General features: G+C 41.7%; 3 protein-coding genes across 10 annotated transcripts in view; 2 read left to right on the top strand and 1 right to left on the bottom strand.

Moving 5' to 3' along the window:
- The first annotated feature begins 648 nt into the window (after positions 1-648).
- On the top strand, positions 649-3,912 carry LOC128766338 (uncharacterized protein C7orf57 homolog). 2 transcript variants are annotated; one of them, XM_053877878.1, is made up of 8 exons: positions 649-825; positions 994-1,040; positions 1,187-1,330; positions 1,401-1,497; positions 2,075-2,213; positions 2,318-2,397; positions 3,348-3,448; positions 3,620-3,912. In XM_053877878.1, the coding sequence occupies exons 1-8, from the start codon at positions 815-817 to the stop codon at positions 3,625-3,627; spliced, it is 627 nt and encodes a 208-aa protein (XP_053733853.1). In that variant the 5' UTR covers positions 649-814; the 3' UTR covers positions 3,628-3,912. The 2 variants fall into 2 exon arrangements, with proteins under 2 accessions (XP_053733853.1, XP_053733854.1); XM_053877879.1 differs by having other exon boundaries at positions 650-825; positions 2,075-2,189.
- A 1,392-nt stretch (positions 3,913-5,304) lies between these two features.
- On the top strand, positions 5,305-8,275 carry upp2 (uridine phosphorylase 2). The gene is made up of 7 exons (XM_053877877.1): positions 5,305-5,835; positions 5,903-6,017; positions 6,079-6,237; positions 7,092-7,206; positions 7,272-7,481; positions 7,543-7,689; positions 7,756-8,275. Exons 1-7 carry the CDS (start codon positions 5,783-5,785, stop codon positions 7,893-7,895), a joined length of 939 nt encoding a protein of 312 aa, XP_053733852.1. The 5' UTR covers positions 5,305-5,782; the 3' UTR covers positions 7,896-8,275.
- A 63-nt stretch (positions 8,276-8,338) lies between these two features.
- LOC128766336 (coiled-coil domain-containing protein 148-like) overlaps positions 8,339-10,894 on the bottom strand; it is a 30,383-nt gene continuing 27,827 nt past the window's right edge. For 3 of the 7 annotated variants that reach the window (XM_053877872.1, XM_053877871.1, XM_053877873.1), the window contains 3 exons: positions 9,798-9,915; positions 9,305-9,439; positions 8,341-8,988 (listed from right to left, as the gene is read on the bottom strand). In XM_053877872.1, coding sequence (XP_053733847.1) covers positions 8,845-8,988; positions 9,305-9,439; positions 9,798-9,915 — 397 coding nt within the window. In that variant the 3' untranslated portion in view covers positions 8,341-8,844. Of the gene's footprint in view, positions 8,989-9,304; positions 9,440-9,797; positions 9,916-10,894 lie in introns of all 7 variants that reach the window. The other 4 variants (XM_053877869.1, XM_053877870.1, XM_053877876.1 and 1 more) reach the window with 2 other exon arrangements.

Below are 10,894 nucleotides of genomic sequence, written 5' to 3'. Positions count from 1 at the left end.
GTAGTCATTACTCATGACTACTACTCATATATATATATATATATATATATATATATATGCCAAACTAGTTGTAAGTGCAGCTGCAGCTCCATTTTGGACCAGTCGGTGGCAATGGAAGTCAGTAGTACTGACGGGGAAAATGAGGGCGTCCATGGATTTTAATATTTTAATGCAGAGGTTGAGTTATAATGATTTGTAAAAGCAGACAATAACATTTCTGGTAGTGGGTCTTTTGTTTTCAGAAGTTGGAGGGACCATCCATCATTGGCTCAAGGTCAAGACAGGAGGGTCTCTGTCCCCAAAAAAGTGGAATCTGCATGGGGTGGAATTGGAACATATCAATACATTTATTTCCGCATAACTAATGATAGTAAAGATTGTGAAATCCAAAGGAAAGCGAGCTCCATCATCCATGAAATACCTGGAGTAGCAAAAAAAAGAACTTCCTGCTTAGAAATAATTCAGGTTATTTTCTACTGTTGCCATCACTCGTCATAATAAAATGAGACCTTTATCATTTCATCAATCATGTTTATGTCAAAATAAAGACAAAGTCTATTACTAATTCAGGACTGTGTCCTGTTTTGTCTTTGTAGCTGTTGAAAGGCTTCCGTGGATCGTTTTTTAGAAAAGTAATAAAGGGGTGAAAAGCGGCTGTGGCACCATTCTCGCATGGACTATGGTCAACAAATCTATTCACGACAACAAGAACACGCCAGCAACGAGCACCTGAGGGCGGTCTCCATGGTAACCGGCACCCAAGCGCCAAACAGAGATCTCCTCATTCGCTGCGGCTTCTTACTTGGCTTCCGAAATGTTCTCCGGGTAAGTCTAATTCAGATAGACTCTAACTTTTTAAGAGTTTTTAATCGCCATTTTGGCGCCTAATGTGTCGCTTGCGCCGCCATATTGCGAGCCGATAGAAGCCGAAGGTCCGAAGGTGCAAGCTGAGCTTTAGCCACGTTGGTTATGTGCTGGGTTTTTTCCCACCAGAGAACCCACAGACTTCATGAATAACGACCTTCCTCCATCAAAGAATGGCAAGTACCATCGTGACAGAGTGAAATCAGATTTTATTTCTGTGCAGGAGAACTCTGGAGCGACGCGAAACTTCAGCCACCTGCCGCACTTTTCCACCGCACTGTATTCGTAGTGTGCCTGTTTCTCTATCTTGCTGTCGTCACAGAGGACCAAAGAGCGCGTGGGCAACTCTGTTTGATGCCAGGAATGTCCCAGAACGCTGAAGGTCAGAAGAAGATCGGGAGGCGGTTTGGAGTCCAGGAGGGAGACTCGGAGTATATCAAGCTGGCAAAACAAGGAGGACACAAAGGTGACATGAATTGGTGGCTGTAATGTTAATGAGGGTGTACTTACATCAGTGGAACTGCTTTTTTTTTTAGATCTTTTGTGGCATGGACAGGAATGCACTGTGAAGGATGTTCCAAGCAAACCAGCAGGTTTTTTCTACCACGCTGGTGACGACAAACATCAATACTGGTACACTGTTGCACGTGACAAACACTCGCACCGTCCTTGAAAATAAAAGTAGTTATTATTATGATTAGTTGTTGTAGTTGTTTATTAAAAAATAACAATGTGGGACCATGGCAGGAGACATGTTTGCAATGTGAAAGAGTAGAGCGCCCCCTGTTGGTCAAAACCTGGTCATTGACATTATCCAAAATAGTTCAAAGATATATATGGTGATAATGCGAAAATGACCTCAATCTAAGATAATAATAATAATAATAATACTGGGGGAATACGATGTGTAAATGTTGAGGGGATGAAAACGGACACGCAGACACCTTGTCATGATACAGTTTGTTTATATATATATATATATATATATATATATATATATATATATATATATATATATATATATATATATATATATATATATATATATAGTGTTTATCTCATATTGATTTATTTTTGGACGTATAGTTTAGGCCTCAGACCGAAATTTCGTTGCCATAATATAGTGATATGTTTTTGTGCAATGACACTAAAGAAAGTCTGAGTCTAATGATGCGCAAGGCTATTTAAACAAATGTTCATGTCCCGTCAGTGGCGACGAGGGAAGGAGGAATCCAGCCCCCTCTCGGAGACGAGATCCTCCTTTTGGGAGCGACAACATGTCGACATGGGAGAGGGATGACAACTGCAACAACTATGAGGAGAAGGTGACCAACGCAGTTCAACCACCTGTGAGGGATGTCCAGCAGGAGTAGTTTGAATCACATAACTCGGCCAATGCCTTCGTCCTTTCTTTGCCGGGAGCTGTATTTTCATCAGCATGTTTCCTCTGCAGACCGTTCACTTCCACCCTCAGCAGGGGGAGGATCTGTTGGCTGCCCAGCCATCTTCAGTGAGCAGCAAGTACAAGCGGAGGTGAGCCACTAGATGGAGCTCTAGCATTGTCCCATATTCACTCACTTGGAGGCAGACTTTATGGCTTACATTTGAGATGTTATAAGAATGACGCGTTTGATGTTGGACTTTAACAAGATGCTTTACCTATTTGCAAACCACTCACAATATTTTTCCATTTTCTTTTACATTTATTAGTTGTATACTAAACGTTTGAAGTGCCTTATGAAGCAACAGGTTTAATATAAAGTGCTTCCCTCTGCAACACCTCCAGCGAGGGCTGCATCGTGAAACATGTGCTTCATAAATGTCACATCATTTTATTGGTCCTGTTTGGTCATGTTACAAAACACCAGGTGAAATGTCCCTGTGTTGTGATGACTCAGCAGAAACCGCGCGGGGCAGTGACCGCTCGACAACGGCGGTTTAAGTTTGAGTTGGCTCACAGCTGATCAATGCTGTGTTCCAATGGTACAGCTTTAAAGAAGGCATTGACTTCCTGAAATCTCCAGATGACCTCATACGATGTTTACGGACAGCAGAGCAGCGTGTGCCGCTCACTCGTGCAACACTCCTCTGTTCAAGTGTTTATTACAAGGCTACTACAAGTTCGGTTGTTTCCAGTGACCTTAGATGGTGAAAGTGATGCTCAAACTTGTGACACTTAGAACAAATCTGAGCCCTTTAACTGCTCATTGACATCTACTGAGGGAACCACGGAAGGAATTGATAAAGCTGTGTGTCTATCCATGTCCAGATGTGAGTTTCAAGGCAAAAGAAATTATTGCAACATAGAAATAACTCAAGAGCTCCATGAAACTGAAATTGAAGACTACATTTCTGGAAGCTGCTACTGTATATCTGCTGCTTGCCTTGTATAAACACTTAATATAACATCTGGATGTAAAGGACAGTGTTTGTTTGTGTCAGCAGTTTACAGAATGATGTTTTTTTTCGTGTCACGCCTGCAGGATATTTGACAAGAAGCCGGCACCTGTGGACATGTCCAAACTCCTCAGCTTCGGTTACGCTGAAGACAAGACAACGGCAGACAACAACAACTGTGCAGCCTGTGAGTATTCCTTCGATACTCAAATTCATGACTTGCTAAGTAAAAACGACAAGACGGAAGCTGGGCTTTTGTCCTCAAACCAAAGGAAGGGCATCATGACATGAAGGTCTCGGCCATTAAACTCAGCTCTTGACACACTGAGATGTGTGTGTGTGTGTGTCTTTATTCCAGCTGACTGAAGCGGAGAGACGACTGAGAGACAGGACGAGACACCATTCGCATCCGGCTCATCTGGGGCTTCTCAACATCCAACAGTAAATTTGTCAAGGTTCTGAATAAAATGAAGAGATGCAAGACTTTAAGGAGCACTTCAGCATCACTCTATAAAACAGCAACGCTTCCTTTTGATCATAAGTTGACCCATTGTTCATAAAAATAAGGCGTCTCGGCTGTCAACAAATAAAATGTAAAAGTTTGTTCCTGATTTCTTATTCAACTAATAAAGAGCTCCTTGCATCAGACAAGCTGACATGTGACCCCGACACAGGCTTAACATTATTGTATATTAATGTATATTAATCCTCATAGACACAATCACACATGTTGATCTTCAGTCATATGACTACACACACATTTGCTGTATCACAATTAAGACCTTCTTCTTTCTCTTTCGGCTTCTCCCTTCAGGGGTGGCCACAGCGGATCATCCTCCTGCATCTCACCCTGTCCTCTGCTTCCTCTTCTCTCAAACCTACAAACCTCATGTCCTCCTTCACCACCTCCATAAACCTCCTCTTTGGCCTTCCTCTCCACCTTCTGCCTGGCAGTTCCAACCTCAACATCTTCATCTACCAATGTACTGTCTCTCTCTCCTCTGTACATGTCCAAACCATCTCCATCTAGCATCTCTGACTTTGTCTCCTAAACACCTGACCACAGGTGCTGTCCCTCTGATCTACTGCTTCCTGATCCTATCCATCCAGCTCACTCCCAGAGAGAAGCTCAGCATATTCATCTCTGCTACCTCCAGCTCTGCCTCCTGTCTTTTCCTCAGTGCCACTGTTTCCAAACCATACAACATTAGCTGGCCTCACCACCCTTTTGGACACGTTCCCTTTCATCCTTGCCCACACCCTTTTGACACACAACACACTTTTCTCCAATGATTCCATCCTGCCTGCACCCGCTTCTTCACCTCTTTATCACATTCATCACAATTAAGAGCTATCACAACAAATTTACAGAATACAGCAGAAAGATGTCAACTCATTAACAGGCGCAGACACATAGAAACATGTATTTTCACACACTAGTACAGACATTTTCATGAAAGCAAAGATACATGTATGTAGAGCCAAAGGTATAAGACACGTTAACGCTGAGACACACAATATTTATAGACACCTACAGCCGAGTCGCAGTCACACACCTTGCTTAATGAGGACACTTGTAATGACACATTTACACCTTTATATCGGCAGCATCACACATTCCTACTCTGGAAAGGTTATCAGTGACACCGATACTGATGTGAACAGTCGCAGCAAACACACCGTCAGAAAAATCTTACATAAACATGTCACCTCAGACTTTTAAACCAACACATGCGTCTCATTTCTGACGCATATTTACGCAGAAATAGGGCGGAAATATTTGCACTTGTACGTTGCGAAAGACGTGTGTTCAAAGCACATGCGTTCACTGTCTCGTATTTACACATAAACACAAACAAAGGAATATATTAGGAGGGTTCACACAGGTACTTTGAAACTAGTACACTCACAAAATGTTCATGAACAAACATAAAAAAGGCCAGCAAACAGACCAATGTCCTTTGGACCAAGAGTCACAGTCATCGTCTCTCTGCACTTCCGTGGACTTTATATAAACTGAAATTGATGTGACATCTCAGGATTACTACTAAACGTGTACAAGGGAATAGATCAGGCTGAGCTGCCTCCAAATCACAGTGTAGCTCACTCAGATTTCTGTCGGAGTGTGATGACAAAAGCCAGTTATATAATCCCCCTCGATAAATCTGTGAATTTGTCCCATCTACAAATGAACATCAGCTTTGTGGCTTCTATTTTGAGACGAAAACACGAACACTCAAGGTCATCGTTCACGCCATATTGTCCTCCTTATGTTGTTTTGCACTTTGTCGTCCATGAAGTGGGCCAATCATTCTCCGCTTTTACAATCTACGTGTTTATCTTGTGGATGTTTTCGTCTGTCTGCACACTGTTGCTACACCTCTCCCCATGACCAATCAGTGAGAAGGTGAGAGGTCAGCTCTATATCATCTCTGCTGGCGGAAGTGAGTCCTATTCCAAAAAGAAGCTTCTATCTGTATTCAAGAGTTTATTCGAAAAAGTTTGGAAAAACCTCGCTGCCATGGCGCCGATTCTGTTGAACTGTTTTGGAGGCGATCAGACGGACTACATCAAGTAAGTGCTTTTGATTCTAGAGTTTCACCTCCAAGGTCTCTTATTAATACTGACTTGTTATATTCAGACAACCAGTGCAGGTGAAGAATCCGTACTTGGACACCATGGAGGAAGATATTCTCTACCACTTCAGTCTGAGCACCAAGTCTCACAACCTCCCAGAGATGTTCGGAGACATTAAGGTTTGAACATCACGAGTCAGGTTGGGGGGAGATCTGAGACTGAGGCTATCCTTCTTTTTAGTTTGTCTGTGTCGGTGGCAGCGCCAACCGAATGAAGGCGTTCGCCCAGTTCATGCACCAGGAGCTGAAGCAGCCTGGAAACCCAGAGGACGTCAAAGATATCTGTGAGGGAACTGACCGCTACTGCATGTACAAAGTGGGACCAGTGCTCTCCATAAGTGTAAGTTTGGTGCTAACCGCTCAAGCATTTTCTGCCTTCATTTGTGTGAGAATAAAGTATATTCAAATAAAGGTAACTCTTGCTCTAGTATTGATAGTGGTGCTTAACAAATGTCAATAAACTCTTTATTACATATTAAAACAGACCAGCAGATGCACGTTATTAATGTTTAAAAAAAGTGATGGAAAGTTGAATATTTATCGGAAATAACTCACAAGAATGAGAGTTGAATAGAAAACTAATCCTCAAACATAAGTTAACTATTTAAAAAAAGTCTATTAAAACATCCCAGAAATTATATTAGTTGTATATGTAATATTTTTGGGGGATTAATATTACTTGAAGGATAGAATTTGTGAAATAGTTTATTGAAAAAAATATTATGGAATAAAACATTTCCATTTTAAAATAATGAATACTGCTTTTTTTTTTTTTTTAACTTCTAACTACTAAAATAATAAAGTGGAATTCTAAATAATTAGTCCATTTTACAGTTTGCCATTGAATTCTTTGATTTATTGAATGTTTTTATGTCAAGTTTTGCTATAAAATATGCACAAAATAACATTGGAATAATCCAGAATACTGGTACTTATGATCGAATACTTCATTGATGAGTGATTATTACAAAATAAATAATCTGAGTGAAACTGGAATAAATACATTAATAAAAGAACATGTGCTAACAGAATAATATTGCTAATAATTTCAAAACACTAAGTATAATTTTTTAGGCAACACTGAAGCATGAAGGGTTTTTTTTGTTCACTGTCATTCCAGATAACTGACAGAATTCAATTCCTGACTCAGTCATTTGAATGTGAATATAAAGTCAGTTCCTATTGTTCCTCCAGCACGGCATGGGCGTCCCCTCCATCTCCATCATGCTGCATGAGCTCATCAAACTGCTGCACCACGCTCAGTGTCGGGACGTGGTTCTGTTCCGCCTGGGAACATCAGGCGGCGTCGGTAAGTCCATGCCCACATCCTCAACTCCGGCTCCAGGCTCTTTCCTAACTCACACCGGTCCCCAGGCCTGGCTCCTGGAACCGTGGTGATTACAGAGAAAGCCGTGGACTACTCCTTCAAGCCGAAGTTCGAGCAGGTGGTACTGGGCAAAGTCATCACCCGCAGCACCGAGCTGGACGAGGACGTGGCCCAGGAGCTCCTGCAGTGCTCCGCTGAGCTTCCCAACCTGCCCACAGTCATCGGGAACACCATGTGCACACATGACTTCTATGAAGGTACAGCACGTCTCTAACAATCCTGCACGCTCAGAAGACTGAAGGCTTCACTCATCATCAGGTCAGGGGCGGCTGGACGGAGCCCTGTGTTCCTTCTCTGCCGAGGAGAAGCTGGAGTACCTGAGGAAAGCGTATGATGCTGGAGTGAGGAACATAGAAATGGAGTCCTCAGTGTTCGCCGCCATGGCTCGTGTCTGTGGCCTTAAAGGTACTCCTCCAACACTCCACACTCATTATTCCCTGCAAAGTTGCTGACGTGTTCGACCTTCCACAGCCGCCGTGATCTGTGTAACGCTGCTCAACCGCTTCGAGGGCGACCAGATCACATCCTCTCACGAGGTTCTGGTGGAGTACCAGCAGAGACCGCAAGCCCTGGTGTCCCACTTTATCAAGAAACGCTTGGAGCTAGTGTAGACACCTGTATTCTGTGTATATAGCTCTGTGCATACCTGTAAATACTCTGTTCATAAGCATATTTAAAAAGAAGAAAGTTTCATGATTTGACTGATTCTCTTCACGTGTGCTTTGTATCGTAAGTATTTAATAGTTTTCTTTACAAAAAATTGACGCTGTAAAATGTTACTTCAATGTTGGTATTGTGTTTTCATTGTGATGTGTTTATGTACTGGTGAAGCACTTGATGATGACTGAATGCATGTGAGGTGTGTTTCACTGATGAACACCGACAGGCTTCAGTCCCACACCTGCTCCTTTATGAAAGAAGTTTTACATGTTACAATAGTGTGTTTCAAAAGGTGCAATGCTGAAACTTGAAATAAACTATAACAACGTGAGAGGAAGTGTCGCTGAGTTTTTCAGAAGTTATCTGAAATGATGTTGGCTGCTGGCAGTGATCAAGGTGGCTCCCATTTGGAATTCTCCACTTTGTGATGAAAACAGCGCCCCCTGGATGGGCCCATTTCATAAGCCTTTGAAAATATATGTAAATGATTTTAATAGGTCTCATGGCCAATGTCCCCATCTGAAGAAAGTCCAGCATACAGTAAGCACCTCACATATTATGACAACGCAATAAAAACAAATAAAACATTATATTATGACTTGGATTTATGCTGGAGGTGGAAATAGTGTCTTACATAATGGAAAAGGTTACAGAGGGTAGTTTATGATTTAATCTACACAATGTTAAAACTTGCAGTTATTCTTTTCTCATTTGGAAAAACATTTCAATAATTTTTGTGATTTAATTTGAGCGTCTGGGCCAAATAATAATGATAAAAAGAATCTCTTATGCTTTTAACAAAAGAGCAGTGGTTTATAAGGTAAAGAGCTTGTTCATAAGTAAAAACAGCAACGGTCCAAGGATTGACCCTCTATCGTGAAGTTCCATTGATTCCGAGGGTCAAAACTTGATGATGGAGTTGGTGTCTCGGCGCGGCGGTTTGGGTGGTTTAATATCCGACAGCACCTGCTTGGCATACTGGCTGTGGTGCAGCCCGGCCTCCCGGAGAGCCTGCGCCACCTTCACTCGCGGATCTGACACAAACTGGAGGACACAAGGAGACAATTGGGTGACTGGTTAGAAACCATCAATCACTGCCACAGTTGCATTCTGTTCTACAGCATGTGGACTAAACCTCCCGCACATGAAAGAACGGAGCGGTTCATTGATTGACAGAGTGGCCTTGAGACCAAGGATGGTCGGTGGCTTTAGAACAAACAGGGTTTGACCCACCGACTTGCATAATGTTATCAAGCTCAGATGACAAACAACAACTGCTGCAGCCTGACATGGTTCTTAGTCACTGTCACATGTCACATGACTGGGACAAATAAAAACAATAGTAATGTGTCCACCTCACCTGCTTGTCTGTGTACGTGTTGAGACCAAACAGAGGCTTCTGAAGTACAAACTCTTTTTCATTCATCTGCCGCATCCTCCGAGCTTCGGTGTCTCCCATCATCCTGTCTGTGTCGGCCTCCGCCACCACCGCAACCTGGGACATGCCTTACTTTGTCAGAAATGTGTTGAAGTGCGGCGCCGATTGCAAACTGTGGTGTCTATTTATCCTGCAACGTTTACTGTCTATGGTCTAACTTATCTGACTTGTTGACTGTAACAGAAAGAGACAGGAGAACGCAATGATGTACGGCATCATCCATGTCCATAAAGAGAGAGCATGTAGGGGGTTCAGACCATCAAAGCTCAAGTAAACTACACCAGGAAACGACATGAAGTAGTGGCCTGTCGCCACCAAAAGATGGCAGTGACGACACGCGTTGGGCCTCCGTTCACGCGTCGCCACCTCAGGGTCACTAACATAGTGGATGAGTAACGAGTAGATAATGATCCACCTGGTTTCTGAGCGCTTCCAGACGATTCTGCCTCTCCTCCTCCTCCCTCTGCAGCTCAGCCTCCCGAGCTTCTCTCTCCTCCTTCCGTTTCTGCAACATGCGAGCCCGAAACTGCACCCTGAACAGAGAACGAGAGCAATCGAACCGGACCTTGAAGAGCTTCTCCTTTCCTGTCTACCACCAACCTTCGAAATGTGCTGCATCGTCGACCATGACATGAGTAAATATTTCACCAAATAATACACCACACGTTATTCAAACAATACAGTTATCAATAATAAATATCAATAATGAACAATGCTACATATTTTTATGTGAGTTCTTATTCGAATATGATTTGAAAATGATTATTAAAATCATATTTCAATAATCTCTCTCACACACACATACATATATACATATGTATATACACACACCCACGCACACACACACATATACATCAGTTGCATTAGTATATATTATTTGGATTAGTATATATACCAGTATAAAATATTAGTATTTTTTGTTTATATCATTCAATTATTTGATATTTCAAAAACACAGTTATATATATGTATGTATATTATTATAATTATTATAAATATTATGTAAACAAGCGTTTGTTTTTTTTTTTCAAATCAAAACTTTGAATGAAAGTTTGACTGAATAGCGTGACGGAATGTTGCATTGCCACAAGCAACATATCAAAAACTACAAAACAAATGAAGCGAGTGCTTTAATTTAGGTTGTACAATAATTAAAAAATTAAATGGGTGTTTTCGACCCATCGTGGAAGACGCAGTCATTTATAAATAAGATTTTTTTTATTCATATATATCTTTTTTGATCAGAAATACTAGTAATAATAATAAAAAAATAACAAGTGCATAGAAAAAAGACAGCAAGAATAATATTTATGCAAATTAATAGCAGTTACATGACTGGGAAAGCAGCTTGAATATTAGTTATATAGTCAACGGTGTAATTTAAGCATCAAAAGTTCTAAAAGAGACAGCCACATGACTCACTGGAGCCTCAAAGGAAGTATTTCTGATCAACTGTTACAACAGGAGTGCCAGGCGGCCATGCTAATGGCGCACTGATCGCTGTGTATTTAT

This window comes from Synchiropus splendidus, chromosome 10 (genome assembly GCF_027744825.2).
Source record: "Synchiropus splendidus isolate RoL2022-P1 chromosome 10, RoL_Sspl_1.0, whole genome shotgun sequence".
Lineage (NCBI taxonomy): Eukaryota > Metazoa > Chordata > Actinopteri > Syngnathiformes > Callionymidae > Synchiropus > Synchiropus splendidus.
This window is presented reverse-complemented; position numbering and strand designations above follow the sequence as displayed.

Bases quoted from the DNA above. Each gene is read 5' to 3' on its own strand.
- LOC128766338 (XM_053877878.1), top strand. The intron at 1,331-1,400 runs GTGACATGAATT...TTTTTTTTTTAG, and splicing joins AAAACAAGGAGGACACAAAG to ATCTTTTGTGGCATGGACAG. The intron at 1,498-2,074 runs GTACACTGTTGC...ATGTCCCGTCAG, and splicing joins GACGACAAACATCAATACTG to TGGCGACGAGGGAAGGAGGA.
- upp2 (XM_053877877.1), top strand. From the start codon at position 5,783: ATGGCGCCGATTCTGTTGAACTGTTTTGGAGGCGATCAGACGGACTAC. The intron at 6,018-6,078 runs GTTTGAACATCA...CCTTCTTTTTAG, and splicing joins AGATGTTCGGAGACATTAAG to TTTGTCTGTGTCGGTGGCAG. The intron at 7,690-7,755 runs GTACTCCTCCAA...GACCTTCCACAG, and splicing joins TCGTGTCTGTGGCCTTAAAG to CCGCCGTGATCTGTGTAACG.